This window comes from Protopterus annectens, chromosome 1.part1 (assembly GCF_019279795.1).
Source record: "Protopterus annectens isolate FY-2018-M chromosome 1.part1, PAN1.0, whole genome shotgun sequence".
In the NCBI taxonomy this organism is placed as follows: Eukaryota; Metazoa; Chordata; order Ceratodontiformes; family Protopteridae; genus Protopterus; species Protopterus annectens.
The window spans coordinates 107,588,284-107,607,864 of record NC_056726.1 but is presented as its reverse complement, the minus strand read 5'-3'; the positions used below and the strand labels follow the sequence as shown (position 1 = coordinate 107,607,864).

General features: G+C 43.0%; 1 protein-coding gene across 1 annotated transcript in view; it reads right to left on the bottom strand.

Moving 5' to 3' along the window:
* Nucleotides 1-15,464, bottom strand: part of IRAK1BP1 (interleukin 1 receptor associated kinase 1 binding protein 1) — a 248,032-nt gene extending 232,568 nt beyond the window's left edge. Inside the window, exon 1 of the mRNA XM_044073630.1 lies at nucleotides 15,116-15,464. Coding sequence (XP_043929565.1) covers nucleotides 15,116-15,421 — 306 coding nt within the window. The 5' untranslated portion in view covers nucleotides 15,422-15,464. The remainder of the gene's footprint in view (nucleotides 1-15,115) is intronic.
* Nucleotides 15,465-19,581: the final 4,117 nt, after the last annotated feature.

The window sequence follows — 19,581 nt, the reverse complement described above, 5'->3', positions numbered from 1 at the left end:
GCAATCCCATCACAGACTAAGACATCAGTCTATGTAGACATTTACCAGTAATGCCTTTTATGCAACAAATGCTGTAATAAATGACAAAATGAGGCTTACATCTGGCAGTAATTCACCATTCTTCCACATCTGTGAATGAAACTACAAGATTAAGGCCCCAGACAAGAGTCAAAATACAAATGTCTAGTTTACAAGTAATTTTACTTATGGACACAGAAGTGCAGTATAATGCAAGAACAATGCAAATATCTTGCAGTAAAACACAATCTTTCCATAACTGCAGATGAAACTACAAGACTAAGATCCTAGAACAAACTACAAAAAAAAATGCAAACAGATAATGTTTCGGGCTACAACATGGAAAAAAAGCACAAACGTACATAAAAGATATAATTACACAGGCTAAGGTTTACACCACTGGGTGGCTAGCCCTGCCACAGTATTTCATCCATACCACTCGCTTGTGCATGCACTTGCACCTATGGCCAATTTAGAGTGTCCAATCCACCTATTACATGTCTTTGGAATGTGGGAGGAAAACAGAGCACTTGGAGGAAACCCATGCAAACACAGGGAGGACATGCAGACTCCACAGAGAAGACACTCCAACCAAGAATCAAACTGGGGAACCTGTTGCTGTGAGGAGACAATGCAACCGCTGCGCCAGTGTGGCTGCCTCACACTGTTCATGATCAATAACCAAAAATAAAATTTCTGTTTGCCTTGATTTGACATTGGAAAATGGAGAGTATGTTTAAAAAACGGCACTATTAATATCCTTGTTCTTAATAGAATAGAGACTTTCATGAATTCTAGTGCACAACTTACATATTTCGGTTATTAATTACAAACCATGTTACTATTGAGGGGGGTAATTATAAGAATAACTTAGAAGTTAGAGAAACCAAATGCTCAAACAGAATTAAATGCAGATAAGTTTCTTGGCTTGAATGAGTTAATAAACATTACACGTTTCTGAAGAAAAACAATTTATAAAATGTAAAACATTTATAACTTATAATATTAAAAAAATACTAATATATTATTTTAGCGTATAGGTCTGTAGGCTTTATTTTAACAGCATATGCACAGATAAGATTAATATGTTCTAACACTTGTATGAGTTGTTTGTACTGTAGTGTGCATTTGTTAGAAGTCAGACAAACCAAATGGGCAAACAGAATTAAATGCATATAAGTTTCCAAACTTAACATTAAATATTTTTTAAAGAAATACAACTTATAAAATGTAAAACATTTACAATATATAATATTACAAAAATACTAATATGTTATTTTAGCGTATATATATATATGTAGGTTATATTTAAGAAAGCAGTTTTAATAACATATGCATGGATAAGATTAATATGTTCTAACACTTGTATGAGTTGTTTGTATTATAGTGTGCATTTGTCTATTAGCAAGTTTTAATGATGAGCATGCATATTTAAGTACTATGATTCATGAGATTTTTATTTTGAAGAATGTCTTAGCATTTTAGATAATAAAAAAGTGTTCAAAATAAAATTCTTTGGTACCTAGGTGTTTTGGTGTCTTTTGGGTTTTGGAGTTGGCTTTCACTGTGCCTGGAATTTCATATTTGTCATTTAAATATCCAAGAAACACCTAAAGACCTGGCATAAATTTTCTGGAATCCAGTTCAACACACTGAACCACCTCATCTTAATAAATAACAATGAGATGGAGTGTCCATCTCATCTTGGACTCTGACTACAAATCATTCGGGGAAGGGAGTTAGAAAATTGAACAAAAAGCAGTTGACTGTTAAACATTTGAAGAGACATGAAACATGAAGAGACCAAATGGCTTAGTGGTTAAGGTCTTCACCTCCAATGCACAAGGTACAAGGTTTGATCCTGACCTCCGACTAATGCCTGTTTGGAGTTTGCATGTTCTCTCTGTGGGGTTTCTCCCATGTCCGAAAAACATGCTGAGTGTTTCCATCTCAAACTCACCAATGAATGGAGCTGTGGGCAGCAGCACAGACTCTCCATGGTGCCCAATGGGGGGGAAGAGTTGTAAAAAGACCAACCGCTTTGGGCATCTATTGTGGTGCACAGTATCCTCAAGATAGGAGAACACAGATCACAAACTGCGTGCCGTGGTACGGCTAGCCACTCGACGGTGTAAAATATGGCTCTAGGTGATTTGGTCATGTTGACTGTCACCAAAAAAATGGGCATGGGTAGTTATCGGTGATAAGTGGATTGAGGACCCGGCCTACTCTCTGACCCACGCCAGGGACCCATGCTAATGGTGGGAGGGGTATATGTGCCCCTATTGGCCAGTGTGTGCCTGCCATAAAAGCCCAGCAGCCCTGGGTCAATAGGCTACTAGCTGGCCGGTGTCTAGTTGCCCAGCCTGGGTTACCTGGGATAGCTCTGTTGAGTGAAAGCTGGACATAAAACCAACCAACTTGCCAAACATGAAATGAGAATTGCTACGCTTAATGCAGGTTCACTGACAGGATGCAGCTTAGAAGTGGATGACATGATGATACAGAGGAGGCTGGACATCCTATGTATCCAAGAGACGAGATGGAAGGGCAGTGCAACAAAGCCACTTGGCTTGGGATCCAGACTCTACTACTCAGGTGGTGGACAGGCTAGAAATGGTGTAGGAATTGTGGTGAGACAGAGGCTTCAGAAGTCAGTGAGGGATATCATCAGAATTAATGACAGACTCATGGCAATCAGACTCCAGTGTAATGATAGGACAGTATTTATAATCTCAGCCTATGCCCCACAGCAGGGTTGTGATAGTGAGGAAAAGAGTGCATTCAGACAGCAGTTGCAAGACCTACTAGATAAAGCAGGACAACATGAATTGGTGTTGATAATGAGTGACTTAAATGCACATATCGGGACAGACAGAACAGGATATGAGGACTGCCTGGGTCCACATGGGTGGAGCAATAGGAATAAAGAAGGAGAAGCCATGCTAGACTTCTATCTGGCAAATGGCTTGATAGTAGCCAACACATGGCTCAGAAAGAGAGACAGTCACAAGATCACATACAAGAGTAGCCAACATGCAACTCAGGTAGACTTCCTCCTAGTAAGGAAAAGGCACTGGGGTAGAATCCATGATTGCAAAGTCATCCCCAGTGAAACAGTCGGTTCACAGCATAAACCAGTAGTTGCCACAATCAGCTGCAAGCAGTGGTCAGAGAAGGCTCTAAGGTCAACAGAGACCAGGCTGAAGACCTGGAAGTTGACTGGAGAGAAAGTACAGCAGTTCAAGGAGCACCCCAAGAAGAGGAGGAAATAGGTGGAGTTGAAGAAGAGTGGCAGCGCCTAAAAACAGCATGTGTTAGGACTATAGAAAAGATATGTGGCCGAGCCAGGTATGGAAATAAGGTACATAAGGAAAGCTGGTGGTGGAATGCAGAAGTGCAGGAAGTAATCAAAAGAAAGAAGGAGTGCAGGAAGAAGTGGGAGATTGAAAAGACTGACCAAGCTAGGAAGGACTACTGGTTGGCTAACAAAGAAACTAAGAAAGAAGTTGCAATAGCAAAGAATAGGGCATCAGAGGCACTCTATCAGCTTCTGGAAAGTGACTTAGTAAGGGGCACAAAGAAGCTATACCAGGTTGCAAGGCAAAGACAGAAAGTTAAAGAAGATAGTCAGACACCCTTCATAAGGGATTCCAGCAACAACCTGCTTACCAGTCCACAGGACATCAAAGGCAGATGGAAGGAGTATTTCCAGCAGCTTCTGAATGAAGAAAACCCCACAGAAGCGGTACTGCCCCAGAATCAGCCTACAATGAAAGTAGAAGAGGAGCCCAGCTTAGAAGAAGTAAGAGCAACACTAAGGAAAATTAAGTCAGGGAAAGCAGCAGGCTCAGATGAGGTCACAGCAGATATGATAAAGATGCTGGGCGAACTAGGGGAGAAATGGCTCCTGGGGGTACTAATTGCAGTGTGGAGAGAAAGGCATATCCCAGGTGACTGGAGAATAAGCATACTCGTGCCAGTGTACAAGAACAAAGGGGACATCCACAACTGTGGACAGTACAGAGGAATCAAACTCCTACCACATTGCATGAAAGTTCTGGAGAGGGTGATTGATAAACGGATACGCAGAATAGTACAATGTAAGATGGGAGATGAACAGTTCGGATTCAGATCAGGATGCAGCACAATTGACCCGATGTTTGCATTGAGTCAGATACTTGAGAAGAAACTAGAGAAGAGGAGAGAGTCAAACTGGGCTTTCCTAGACTTGAAGAAAGCATATGACAAGGTCCCAAGAAAGCTGATCTGGGCAGTACTGTGGTAGTTTGAAGTCCCAGAAACATTGGTAGAATTAGTACAGGCTATGTACAAGGACCCAGTGACTCAAGTACGAACAGTGTTTGGCCTCACCGAGGGGTTCCCAGTGGGAGTGGGTGTAAGAAGCCATGAAGAATGGCATAAGCAAAACCAGCTTTAGTTCTGGAGATACCATCCAACTTGCAATGTTTGGTAAAGGTATGCACAGACATCCAGGTAATCGCTTCAAGAACAGAGGTAGTGTATGAACCCTTGAAAAAAAGCACCAGCAGAAGCCACAGCTCTAGTAGAATGAGCCTTTACAGAAGAAGGAAGGCTCTTGCCATGAAAAGTGAAATCCAAGTTGAAACAGTTTGCTTGGAAACAGCCAATTCTAACAACCTAGGATAAAAGGAAACAAACAACGGATCAGATTTTCTGACAGCTTTAGTCTTATCGAAATAAAATCTGAGCTGTCTATGCACATCTAAGATATGCAGCACCCTCTCACTGTCCAATTGCAGAGGGGGAAAAAAGCAGGCAAATTAATAGATTGGTTAAGGGACAACACCTTGGGCATAAGAGAAGGATTAGTATGCAAGGACACCGTGTACTCTTGAAAAATCAAAAAAGATAGACAAGCCATAAGGGCTTGCAACTCAGACACCATTTGGCAGAAGTAAGAGCTAACAAAAGAACTGTCTTCCAAGAACAATACTGCAAGAAAGCTGAAACCGCAGGCTCAAAAAAAGAGCCAGAGTCAGTTTCTCCAGAATGAAATTATAATCCCAGGGAGGAGGAACAGACTTCCTGGAAGGTTTAATATTAAGGATGCCTTTAAGAAACTTCTTAGCCACAAATCTAGAGGCTAATGGGAGAGTTAAAGGCAGACAAGCAGAAAGAACCAACAAGAGGGCCTTAATAGAAGAATAGGCCAAACCAGCATTGAGCAACTCACACAAATCAGACAGAACCAAAGAAACATTCACAGTTAAGTGGGTCCAGGTCACAAGAAAGACACCAAATAGAAAACTTCTTCCATTTAGATAAGTAGGATTTCTAGTAGTAGGTTTCTTGGCCTCCTGCAGGACCTGCAGCACATCCTCAGAAAAAAAGGTGTCTATGAGGGATCAAAACCCTATCATCCACAATGTCAGCTGAAGTGTGGACAGGTGGGGATGGATGAAAGATCCCTTGTCTTGTGTGAGTAGATCCACCATGTGAGGTAACTTGTGATGACTGCCCTTGGCTAGATGCAGACGTAGAGGAAACCAGTGCTGTCGGGGCCAAAAATGAGTCAACAACAGGATTTTGGGAGCATCCTGTTGAACCTTGAACAGGACTCTCAGAATGAGTGGAAGGGGAGGGAATGCATAAAGAAACATCCCCTTCCAAGAAAATGAGAGGGTGTCCACCTTCCATACCAGAGAACCTAGGACTCTGGCACAAAACAGAGGAAGTTGTTTGTTCAGAGGGAAGGCAAATAGATTTACTTGAAGAGTACCCCACTAGTGAACAATGTCCAGAAACACATTCCTGTGAAGCAAAGAGTTTGAAAGTGAGAAATAAGACTTAGGGTCTTTAGAGGAGGCAGGGATGCCAGCATTGGCACAGTCTGAATCCTGCAACCCAGAATAACATGACCCTGAGGAGGAATCAGAGAAGACTTTTTGGAGTTTATCATGAACCCCAGACTTTTGAAAAAGAGAAATGGTAAAATGAAGATTGTGCAAAAGGACCTCTGGAGAGGATGCCTAAATCAGCAGGTTGTCCAAATAAGGAAATATTTGGATCCCCTGAAGCCTGCAAAAAGCAATCACAGGAGCAAGGCATTTGGTGAACACCCTTGGGGCAGTAGAAAGGCCAAAGGGCAAAGCACAGAATTTAAAATGCCAGGAAGCAACAGAGAAATGCAAAAATCTTGTGAAAAGAGGATGGATCAGAATATGGAGATAAACATCCTTGAGATCCAGAGACACCAAAAAGGCCCGAGTTAGCAAGAGAAGAAAAAAAAGGGTCTGAAGGGACAACATCCAAAGGAAAGGCACCTTCAGAAACGTGTTTAGATGCCAGAAGTCTGGAATCAGTCTCTAAGTACCTTATTTTCTGGGCACTGGAAACATTCTTGAATAAAACCCCTTACCCCTTCGGGACACAGGCACCTTTGAATAGTACCCTGAGACAAGAGATCTTAAAGAACCTCTGCGAAAAAAGTAAGTTTTTCTCGAGGATGAGGAGGCGGAGGAATGTCCATAAATGGAGGATGGGAATTCCATACCATGAAGTACCCCTGACGAATGATCAACAGAACCCAAGAATCCTGGGTGATTCGAAGCCAAAGAGAAAGAGAAATGTGGCTGGGAACAGGTGGATAGTCAGACAGCACCCTGGTTTGTCAGGAAAGGAAGGCTTTAGAATCCCTGCAGTCTGAGTGGCCTTAGCAGGAAGAGCCCATTTACCACCCTTTTTACCTTTAGCAGGAGGATGAGATTGCCTACGAACAAAGGCTGGCTTAGATGGGTAGTGTCTCTGAAATTTAGGCACAGGAGAAACAAAGACATGTTTAAGCTCCTGCAAGGCCTTCCTCTTGTCCTGAAGAGACTTAAACCAGCAGCTGCTTCACCAAACAAAAGTTTAGTATCCTGAGGAGCATCCAGCAACTTAGCCTTACTATCATTGGGTAAAGGTTGAAACTTAAGCCAAGCATACCTCCTCACTACTGAACCAAAAGCAGCAGTCCTAGAAAAGGCATCCACTGCATCATAGCTATATCTGACAGAATGACAAACTACTTGAGAGGAAGTCCCTAGTGATGAAAGAACAGAAGATTTACTCTCAGAGCCTGGAAGATCAGAAATATACTGACAAGCCTGAGAAAGAAGAGCCAACACATACCTAGACATATGGGTCTGATAATTAACAGCCCTAAAAGCTAGGGTAGCCGAAGTATAAACCTTCTTACCCAACCTGTCCATGGTTCTGCTGTCCTTGTTGGAAGGCAGTAACTTGGATGAAGGAAGCAACTGAGACAGCTTATCAGAGGCTACAGACACCAGAGTGGGGGTCAGCAGCAGGACATTTGAACAGAAAGGAACAGTCCTCAGGCAGCCTATAAAACCTATCAGACTTCTTGGGAGCAGGGGGCAGAGATTCAGATGCTTTAAAGGCATTAGAAAAAACATCTAGTAAAGCAGCCAAGACAGGAGGAATAGATGCAGGTTTATGAGATTCCATCTGCAGTAACTCATAGTAACGCTTATGGATATCAGAGATCTGGGCACAATCCCACTTAAAAAATTCCATCATCAAAGAGATTTGGTTTCCCCAACGGACATTTCCTCCAAAGGAGTATCTGGACTATTAGAACCCTCCTCCTCAGACCTGTAGTCTAAAGGAGAAAGAATCTGGGAAGAATAAGCAATGGAGTCTTCACCAGAATCGAACTCTTCCTCAGAAGAATTTAATTCCCTAGACCTTTTAGTTGAAGAAGATGACCAAGGAAGAGCAGGAACTGAAACTCCCTGAGGAGGGAAGAATAAGTAAGGGAGTCTTCACCAGAATCCAACTCTTTCTCAGGCGAATTTAATTCCCTGGGCCTTTTACATGAAGAAGATGACCAAGGAAGAGCAGGAACTGAAACTCTCTGAGGAGGTCTTAATGACAGTAAAGCATTAAATAACACCCTGAGTAAAGGCATACTACTCACTTTGTGGATCCCTAGGAGCAGAAGAAACAGGTCTAGTTTTCAGTTTCTTTTTTAAGGGGACATACGTCCTACAAAACTGAGTGGGTCCTGACTCAGGACAGCAGTCTACAACCATAGTAGGAACTTCTTCCCTAACAAGAAACTGCAGAACCCCCCCTAGACCCCTCAGAAACAATCAACCGTGGTTCCCCCTGAAATGGATGCCTGCAAAGCTTCTTCGGACATACTGCCCATCAGATCCTCACCGGCCTCTAATCTGGACATGGCAGAGGAATCCAACAATACAACCAGGCGAGTCTCTGGGTTTGTAATAACCTTGAGAGAAACCTCCGACAGAGGCTGGACAGCAGAAGATTTAGGTCTTACCCTTTCACATTCTTCTTCCCTGACAGCTGACCCTCGGAGCAGGAAGATCCATCCATAATATCTTTAGCAAGCAGCTTAAGGTCCTGGTTCTCAAGATACACGGAAAGGGAAGAAAGCCTACTACGAAGTGTTTTTAGGACAAATGCCTGACAACTAGAACAAGACATATAGTCGTGAGAAGCTCCTAGACAAAAAAAGCACTTATCGTGGCGGTCTTTATGGGGAATCTGTCTTCCACACTAGCATTTATCCTTCCTGGAAGACATTAACCCCCCCCCCAAACAGCACAAAAAAAAAAGAAAAGAAAGTACAGTTGTGTACACTTACCATAAATGTAGATGTTCGACTGTATTCACTGTTGCAGTCATTACATAGCCTAGTGTGAACCTATGAACCTAACTGCCCTTGTGGTCCATTTTAAGCCTAGCCAATTACCCCATCTGAGAACCAAAACCTGCACCTCATGCCTGTAAGGCAATCATCTTACCCATTTTGCCAACCTCCCACCCATTTGGGTTATCTGCTTGCAGGTAGCCCTCAGTCGGTCTGATTAACAAAGTCTTGGCTCCTGCGTCGGTTACTGTCCCTTCTTCTATGACGTCAGGTTGTCAGGGGTATAAAACATGCAGCCAATGCCATTACATCAGTTTTTCTTGCCCCAGATGTCAGATGCCCCCCTAATGGGAAGCAATTAAATATAAAAGTACAAAGATATATCTCCAACAAAAAAGCAAATACACCAAAAAGGCTTTTAAGCATAGTAAAAGTAGAGGTATAGCCAAAAGAGGTTAGGGGGCTGGAGGGGCCAAAAGAAGTTAGGGGGCTGGAGGGAGGGTAACCAGGACTGCAACAGTGAATACACTCGAACATCTACATTTATGGTAAGTGTATACAACTGTTCTATGTTCTTCATGTTTCACTGTTGCAGTCATTACATTTGGGTAGATTCCCAAAGCTATGGTTGGGAGGAGGAATTTAGATAGCATTAGGGCCAGCTATAAGGCCCTGCAAGACTGCAGTGGCAAAGCCAGCTCTGGATTTAGAGAAAATTGGCAAATGATAATGCATGGTGAAAGTATGTACAGAACTCCAGGTAGCAGCTTCTAGGATGTCGCTAGCAGGGAAGCCTTTGAGAAAGGCTGTAGAGGTAGATGCAGCCCTGGTGGAGTGAGGTCTGATCCCCTGGGTGATAGGTTTTCCATGGTGCTTATAGCAGAAATGAATGCAATGGCTTATCCATTTAGAAATGGTTTGCTTTGAAATAGCCTTCCCTTCTGCCCCTTCAGAAAATGCCACCAGCAGTTGTTCAGATTTCCTTTGAGGTTTAGTCCTGTTCAAGTAGAATCTAAGTTGTCTGTGCACATCTAAGGAATGCAGCATCCATTCCCCTTTATTCTGTGGATTGGGAAAGAAGGTTGGCAAAGAATAGACTGATTAGGAGCCACACTGGATACCACCTTGGGCAAGAAGGATGGATTGGTTCGGAGGGACACCTTGTCCGCATGAAAGATTACCACTGCCATAGGGGCCTGTAATTCAGATACCCTTCTAGCTGAAGTGATTGCTAAAAGTAAAGCTGTTTTCCAACAAAGAAAAATTTAAGTCTGCAGTAGCAGCTGGCTTGAAAGGAGGTAGAGTGAGTTTCTCCAAGACAAAGTTAAGGTCCCAGGCTGGGGTTGGAGCTCTCCTGGGTGGTCTCAAATGGCTGGCCCTCTGAGGAACTGCTACTGCTTGAGCAGTGGATGAGAGAAGAGGGGAGGATCTGTGTTATAATGAGCTGAAATGGCTGAGGCATGGATTTTAATGGAGGAAAAAGACAGGCCCTTGTGAAGTATCTCAGTTAAGTATTGTAAAATCTGAGGTAAATTGGGCACTGTTATGCTCATCCCTTGATATTGGTTCCAGGCACAGAATCTTTTCCATTTTTCAGCATAAGATTTTCTAGTACTAGGCCTCCTTGCCTCTAAAATGATATCTATCACAGGTTTGCTGAGGGATGGTAAAGGAGAGATTAAGTAATCAGCCAGACTGCAAGGTTCAGTGATAGAAGCTGAGGGTGCAGAATCTGGTTCTCCTGCTGAGACAACAGGGAAGAAGTCTGAGGCAGGTGCCATGGAGATAACCGTGACACACTGCGCAGGAGGGGGTACCAGTGTTGGCGTGGCCTGTCTGGAGTAATCAAAATCATCCTTGGTTTGTCCGGTTTGATTTTTAGTAGTACTTTGGAGAACAGAGGCAGAGGGGGGAAGGCATAGACTGATAGGTTTTCCAGCTGAAGGACAGAGCATCCACTTTCCAGGCTTGTTTCTGGGGAGTCCGTCTACCAGTCTATTTAACTTTCCTGGCAGGAATTGAGCTTGTAGGTGCACTTGGTAGCTCAAGGCTGTGTTCCACAATGCCATGGCTTGTCTGCAGAGGGGGTAAGAATGCGTACCCCCCTGCTTGTTTATGTACCACATAACAGTGGTGTTATCTGTCTTTACCATTAGTTGTCCTGGAAGAATGTGGTCCTTGAAGGCTGTCACAGCATTCTGTACAGCTAACATTTCTTTTTGATTGATATGCAGGTGCATTTGACTTGGGTTCCATTTGCCCTGAATGCACTTCCCTGCCAGGTGAGCCCCCCATGCACAGTCTGATGCATCTGTTGTTAGGGTTTGGGCGGCAGGGGGTGGTGTGAAAGGTAGTTCCTTGTTTTGGTGGCATGCCTCTGCCCACCAAACGAACTCTAGGCGTAGGCAAGGTATGATAGGAATCATTGTTTCTAGGTCCTGAGAATGTTGACACCATAGGCTTTTTAGATAACACTGTAGTTTCCTCATATGCAGCCTTGCATATGGAATTAGAAGAATGCAGGAGGCCATGAACCCCAAGGCATACAGTATTTGTCTTGCAGATAGCAGGGTTTTTGCGAGGTAAGCCATCTGGGAAGTTGTATTCAAGCTTGCTCCTAGGAATATAACTTGTTGACAGGGTACCAGGTGTGATTTATTTTCGTTTATGGTGTACCCCAGACAAGTTAGAACCCTTTGTACAAAGGCCAGATGATTCAAAAGTATGCCCTGGCTTTCTGCCTGAATTAGACAATCATCCAGGTATGGGTATATTTGAATATTTCTTTGCCTGTAAAATGCAATAATTGGAGCTAGGCACTTTGTGAATACCCTGGGCACAGTAGATAAGCCAAAGGGCAGTGCAGAGAACTGATAGCTTTGAAGTGTAGGTATCTTCTGCAAGATTCCCTGATTGGGATGTGCAGGTATGCTTCTTTCAAACCTAGTGTTGCCAACCATGCATCTTTGCCGAGCATAGGAAGTAATTGGTGAAGAGTCACCATCTTGAATTCTGGAATCTCCAAAAAGGTGTTTAGAGTAGAAAGGTCCAGTACAGGACGCCATGAATTGTCTTTTCTGGGTACCAGGAAAAGTCTCGAGTAGAAACCTTGTCCCTTTTCCTCTTCTGGTACCAGCTGAATAGCCCCCATGCTTAAGAGAGAAAGTACTTGTTTTTGGGCCTATGCCCACTGATTTGGGGGTAGGTCCGGCCACCCGCTTGGTGTTGGCAATGTGTAGAAGTGAAATCTGTATCCCTGGGACACTATATTTAAAACCCATTTGTCCTGGGTAATGAGTTCCCAATTCTTTACATGAAGAGCAATGTTTTCCCCCAAAGGGGCAGTCAGTTGATAAGTGCTTGGAAATTTTAAAAGAAAGTCATTGAGACAGTTTACCATAGGGGGAGTCTTCTTATTCCCAGATCTGGAAGTGGAGGCCACCCACTGCTTAGTTCTGTGTGTCCCCTGGGACTGAAACCTGAGGTTTTTGCTGTGTCTGGGTTTGGCTTGAAAAGACCTGGAAGGGGCAGGAAAGGAGCAATTCTTAGAGAGCCAGTGCCTACTAAATCTAGGAGGCTGAACTAGTAAAAAATCTTTAACAGTTTGCATAGATTTAGTTTCATCTTCCATCTTTTTAAGACCTTCCTCCGCCTTGTTGCCAAACAGGCGGTCCTGATTTAAAGGAGTATCCAACAATCTAGCTTTAACATGATCAGGCAAAGATTGCTCCTTAAGCCAAGCATGCCTTCTGAGCACAGACCCAGTAACAGAAGCCCTGCAAGAGGCCTCTAATGAATCAAAACCACATTGCAAAGTATGTTTTCCAACTTGTTCAGCAGAATGCATTAAATCCTGTAATTCTTTATTTTCCACACAGTCAGGAATCAACATCATTTTCTGTTTAAGCAGTCCAATAACATGTTGCTGATACCTTAATATATGAAACTGGCAGTTTAAAGCCCTAATGGCCAAGGTTGCAGAAGTGTAAACCTTCTTACCCCATCTATCCAGCATCCTGGAGTCTCTATCAGAAGGGGTAGGATTTTTAGCAGTAGAAGCCTTAATGCCCTTGGGCCCCTGTGAAACAGTCTCTGGATCTGCAATAGGATTTTTAAAAAAGGAACTTGTGGAACTCAGGGACTCTGTAGTATCTGTCAGGTTTTCTGGGAGCAGGAGGCAGGGAATCAGGGGCCAAACTAGATTCAGAAAAAGCATCATCAATCATGTCTACTACAGGAGGAATAGCTGAATGCCTATGCTGAGGTAATAGAAGGAAATCCCTAAGCCTCTTTTTTTGAATCAGAAAAATCCTGGATTTCTCAGTGGGAATGCTCCCTTACAGTATGTAAGGTTTCCCCAAAAGAAAAATCCTCAGTAGGAGAAGCAGAGGGAATGGAGTCCTCTGTATCAGAATCTTCATAAATAGATAAGGGCAAATCCAGATCATAAGAAGAATCAGAAAAAACAGAATCCCAATCAGAAGATTCATAATCAACTTCAGTCCTTGGCCTCTTAGAAGGGGGGGGGGGGGTTGGCTACCCCTGATTAGAGTTATTAGATTTAGGTATAGAGGCCCAAGCATGTGGCCTGGGCATCAGTTTTTTAGGCATGGATCGAGATTTAGGCCTAAGTAAAGAAGGAGGCGTTGGTTTAATATGCAATTCCGTAGGCCTGAATACACCCTCAGAAGCCGGTGCCTGCACAGCGGCTTCGGACCCATTTAAGGTAGAGACATCCGCGGGTTCCATAGTCGAAGCATCTCGTGGCATACCGGACTCCAAATGGGTCTCAGTAGAGGCCTGCAAATCAGAAGTAGTGGGGATCAGGGACTGCGAAAGCGCTTCACTGAGTACCGGCGAACTGGCGACTGGCTTAGAAGAATCGTCGTCGGCAGTTTTGGACCTCGACAGCCTGTCTCTGTCTTTATTGCGTTTTTTGGAATCCCGGTAGTCGGATGGCTAACCGGCGACATTTCTGGATAACTAAACCGAGAACTGAATTAATTAGAGGTGAAAATATACAGACAATGGATAGTGTGCTGATTAAATAAAGCACAAAACCGATAGCAAGGTACATTGTGGTCAAAGCCTAGGCAAGGAATACAGTACGAATGAAAATCTTTATGAGGTATTTGCTTTTCACAAGTAATGCAATTATTAATGTTTACTGACATCGGTAAGGAGCAAGAAAAAGTTTCCCCCAGTGGGGTACTTAGCTTTAGTTGAAGACTTCTGTTCTGAAACTCGAAAACGAAAATTTCAGAAGTCGGCCGACCAGCACTTGCGAACTGCTTCTGCTTTGGGCACCACACGGCAAGAAAGACTGATGTAATGGCATCGGCTGCATATTTTATACCCTTGACGACCTGATGTCATGGAAGAAGGGACAGCAACCGATGCAGGACCCAAGACTTTGTTAATCAGGCCGACTGAGGGCTACCTGCAAACAGATAACCCAAATGTAATGACTGCAACCAGTGAAACACAAAGAACATCAAAAACACCTCCTGTGTACTTATCTGCAAGGGTGAGGGCTTCAGCAAACAGGAGAAATTGCCAAAAAGCCAATAAACAGGGGAAAACAACAAAAAAACAGATGGAGGCAAACAGACTGATAGATAAAACAACGTTCAGACTGGCAGCAAAGAAGTTCTGAGGATGCTACGCCTAAACATCACCTTTATACCCTACACTACGTGAAAAGTGTGTAGGTGACATTCTGCGTACCTTACAACAATGGTAGACTTTGGCAGACTGGCCGGACGACGGGGTTCACGACAATGAATCCCATCAGTAATGAATACTGCAGTGGTGAATGTAAGGACATTGTGCTACACTCATGGACAGGTTTATGAACAACAACTACACGCAAAGTGACTTACTGGTTCTCAAACACAAAGTAAATTGGGATAGCATTATGAAGTCTCAAGTCAAGTTGATCAGCATAAAACAGTCTGCAGGATATACACACATGCATTACTACAATTTGCCCTATTAGATTATTTTTGACAGAGCCTTCTGCAACTCATGACTTATGTCACCAACTATGCCATTATTACAGATACACACCGTTGCTTCAGACCAGCCACGAATGACCTGATACACCTCTGCTAGGTGTCACACATCGCATTAAAAAATACTGCATATTTACAACTCCACATTGCAATACCAAAATCAGTGATATAAGATGGTTTAGAAATTAGTGTCATAAACTATAGTGAGTGGAGATTTACTAAAAAAAAATCTATTAGTACAGCAATTATAAACACTATTTTGTTTTCAAAATCCCTTCAATAAGTAAATAAGTTAACAAAACCTAAAATAATAATGGTACAGTTCAGTCGATAAAATGCTCTTTGCCACATATCAGCAACTGTGATTTTCATTATTTTACAGCAGTTCTGTATTATTAAGTTCTTAACACAAACATACCCGGATTCCTTGTTGTCGAACAGCTTGTAAGATATACTCCAGTCTCCTAGACACACTGTTTTTGGCTTCTTGGGCGACTTCTTTTTTACTTTTTACACGAAGAGAAACCCGAGCTCGATCTGGAGCTATTGAACGCTCTGCAGTCCCACGTACTTGCACCTCTCGAACTCCAGAGCAACTATCCTCTCCAGGTTTCCGGACAGTTCTACTTTGAACAACTCCAAACTCATTTTCCCGATCACCCACAGATCTGGATGTTTCAGCAGGAATCAGAGCTGCAAATACCCTGGATGGTGTCAACGCCATTATTGAAGCGTTTGGAGTTGTTATAGCTACTGTCCGCTATGCATTATGGATCTTGTAGTCAGTTTCTAAGACCAGGAGGCTGTCGTGGGAAGTTATCCCTAGCACGTAGCTGGGCTTTTTGATTAGACTGAAAAAATACTCATTACATGTGGAATTTTAACAATGCCTGTCAAAATGGTTGCTTGTTTGACAGGTTTATGGGAATATTAGCGAGAGAGAAAGAAAATGACACTAAAATACGAGTTTGAGCCATGAGACAAAAATGTAAGGGTGAAATACTTTACAGGTGTCATGATTGTGTCACTCACGTTTCTCCAACAGAGTTATTTGATGCGGTATAAACTCTGCCCTGTGTGTGTATTGGTCATGTTTGGATGTGCTGTTTATTTATTTACTGCATTTATTTAATTAATGACAGCAGAACGCAAAGAACTATGAAACGTATTTGGAAATTAATTTGGTAAAATGGATAGGACGGACGAAACGGAGATTTAATATTAAAATGTGAGATAATGTTTTAAGATAGAAGGAATGAGAGGTAGAGGGCAATAATGACGTTGTAGAGCAATAACTGAGGATATAGTGCTTGGAAATAACAGGGGAAAGTGAGGGGCAGGATATTTATCATTCAGGAGTTATGCATGTATGGAGCCAGGTATCTTTTAGATAATGTATCTCATCGAATCAAGGATAACGCCCCGCATAGTCACAGGCAAATTCAGACATAATAAAGGTCTCTTTTAAAATATCCTACAATTACCTTCAGACTTTGACAGAATAAGAGACTATGATGTAATATACATTTACAGAAGTAAATTAAGTGTTTATCTCACAGACACAAGGTACAGGGTTTGAATCTCGTATGGGGGGAATTAGGTAAGCTTAAAATGGCCCACAAGGGCAGCCCTGTGAGTCTAAAAGAAAATAAAAATGGAACCAAAAGGGTAAAATTTCATTATCGTAAAAAGATATTCCTTTGTCCTGTGTGCCCCTCTTGGATAAAGGCAGTCGGTGTTGATCATAGACTTGTGCTGCAAATGTAGACCATACAACAAGTAATGTGGAGACTGAATGGCTGAAAAAATGGACTTACATATACTAAGTATGGGATAGCCATTTCATAGGATATTCCCTTTTCTCTGAGATGTGAAGATCTTAGAATTAGTACATATGATATGATGGGCAGAAGGAAGGTTGATATATTGTGTGTGCAAGAGACCAGGTGGAAGGGAAGTAAGGCCAGGTGTATTGGAGGCGGGTTCAAATTGTTCTATCATGGTGAGGATGGGAGGAGAAATGGGGTAGGGGTTATCCTGAAGGAACAGTATACCAAGAGTGTTTTGGAGGTGAAAAGAGTGTCAAATGGAGTGATGTTTATGAAGCTGGAAACTGATGGTGTAATGATGAATGTTGTTAGTGCATATGCCCCGCAAGTTTGGTGTGTGATGGATGAGAAAGAAACATTTTGGAGTGAGTTGGATGAAGTGATGGCTGTACCCAAGGGTGAGAGTGGTGATTGGAGCAGATTTCAATGGCATGTTGATGGAGGGAATGAGGAAGTGATGGGTGTAGGTATGGTGTTAAGGAAAGGAATGCCGAAGGTCAGATGGTAGGGGATTTTGCAAAAAGGATGCACATGGCTGTGGTGAATACGTATTTTAACAAGAGGGAGGAGCATAGGGTGACATACAAGAGTGGCGGGAGATGCACACAGGTGGATTATATCTTATGCAGGAGGGCCAGTTTGAAGGAGATTGGAGACTGTAAAGTGGTGATGGGGGAAAGTGTAGTTAGGCAGCATAGAGTGGTTGTCTGTAGAATGACGTTGGTGATCAAGAAGAGGAGGAGGAGTGTGAGGGCAGCACCAAGGATCAAATGGTGGAAATTGAAAAAAGGGTGATTGTGAGGTGGAGTTCAGAGAAGAGTTAAGACAGGCACTGGGTGGCAGTGAACAGTTACCGAACAGCTGGGTAGCTACAGCAGAGCTAGTAAGGGGGACTGCTAGAAAGGTGCTTGGTGTGACATCTGGACAGAGGAAGGAGGACAAGGAGACCTGGTGGTGGAATGAGGAAGTACAGGAGAGTATACAGAGAAAGAGGTTGGCAAAGAAGAAGTGGGATTGTCAGATCGATGAAGAAAGTAGACAGGAGTATAAGGAGATGAGGTGCATGGCAAAGAGAAAGGTGGGAAAGGTTAAAGATAAGGCGTATGGAGAGTTGTATGAAAGGATGGACACTAAGGAGGGAGAAAAGGACCTGTACTGATTGGCTAGACAGAGGGACCGAGCTAGGAAAGATGCAGCAGGTAAGGGTTATAAAGGATAATGAGGAAAACATACTCACAAGCGTGGAGAGTGTGTTGAACAGATGGAAAGAGTACTTTGAGAGGCTGATGAATAAAGAGAATGAGAGAGAGAGAAGGTTGGATGATGTGGGGCTAGTGAATCAGGAAGGCCAATGGATTGGCAAAGAGGAAGTATGGATAGCTATGAAGAGGATGAAGAATGGAAAGACTGTTGGTCCAGATGACATACCTGTGAAAGCTTGCAGGTGTTTAGGAGAAATGGCAGTGGAATTTTTAACCAGATTGTTTAATGAAATCTTGGAAAGTGAGAGGATGTCTGAGGGGTGGAGAAAAAGTGTTTTGGTACTGATTTTTAAGAATAAGGGTGATGTGCAGAGCTGTAGTAACTACAGAGGGATAAAAACTGATCAGTCACAGCATGAAATTATGGGAAAGAGTAGTAGAAGGTAGGTTAAGAAGGGAGGTGATGATTAGTGAGCAGCAGTATGGTTTCATGCGATGTTTGCTCTGAGAGTGTTGATGAAGAAGTACAGAGAAGGTCAGAAGGAGTTGCATTGTGTCTTTGTGGACTTAGAGAAAGTATATGACAGGGTGTGTAGAGAGGAGTTGTGGTATTGCATGAGGAAGTCAGGAGTGGCAGAGAAGTATGTAAGAGTGGTACAGGATATGTACAAGGGTAGTGTGACAGCGGTGAGATCTGCAGTGGGAGTGAAAGATGCGTTTAAGGTGGAGGTGGGACTACATCAAGGATCAGCTCTGAGCCCTTTCTTATTTGTAGTGGTGACAGACAGCTTGACAGACGAGATCAGACAGGAGTCCTCGTGGACTATGATGTTTGCAGATGACATTGTGATATGTAGTGAGAGTAGGGAACATGTTGAGGAGACCCTGGAGAGGTGGAGATATGCTCTAGAGAGGAGAGGAATGAAGGTCAGCAGGGCTAAGACAGAATATATGTGTGTGAATGAGAGGGAGGATAGAGGAATGGTGAGGATGCAGGGAGTAGAGTTGGTGAAGGTGGATGAGTTTAAATACTTGGGATCAACAGTTCAGAGTAATGGTGAGTGTGGAAGAGAGGTGAAGAAGAGGGTATAGGCAGGGTGGAGTGGGTGGAGAAGAGTGTCAGGAGTGATTTGTGACAGACGATTACCAGTAAGAGTGAAAGGGAAGGTCTACAAGAGGGTAGTGAGTCCAGCTATGTTATATGGATTGGAGACGGTGGCATTGACAAAAAGGCAGGAGTGAAAGCTGGATGTGGCAGAGTTAAAGATGTTAAGATTTGCACTGGGTGTGATGAGGGTAGACAGGATTAGGAGTAAGTATATTAGAGGGTTTGCCCCAGGTTGGAAGGTTTGGAGACAAAGCCAGAGAGGCAAGATTATGTTGGTTTGGACATGCGCTGAGGAGGGATGCAGAGTATATTGGGAAAAAATGTGAAGGATGAAGCCGCCAGGTAACAGGAAAACAGGAAGGCCCAAGATAAGGTTTATGGATGTGGTGAGAGAGGACATGCAGGTGGTTGGTGTGACAGAGCAATATGCTGAGGACAGGAAGAAATGGAAACAGATGATCCATTGTGTCGACCCCTAATGGGAACAGCCAAAAGAAGATATATATATAAGTTCAGCCCCCCCTATCAGAAGGGGAATCTGGGCTTACCCCCCTAAAAAGAAGTATAAATAAGAAGAGCGATATTCAAGATTCACTCTTTTCTTGCATTTTTGGTATTTTTTTTCACAGTGTCATAACTTGGAATTTGGAGTTCCAACATTTTAATAGGGAGTCTTGTGATTTCCATATTCAAGGTTCTGGTTTCAGACTAACCTGGAAATTGACTATATAGTCTGGAACTTTGA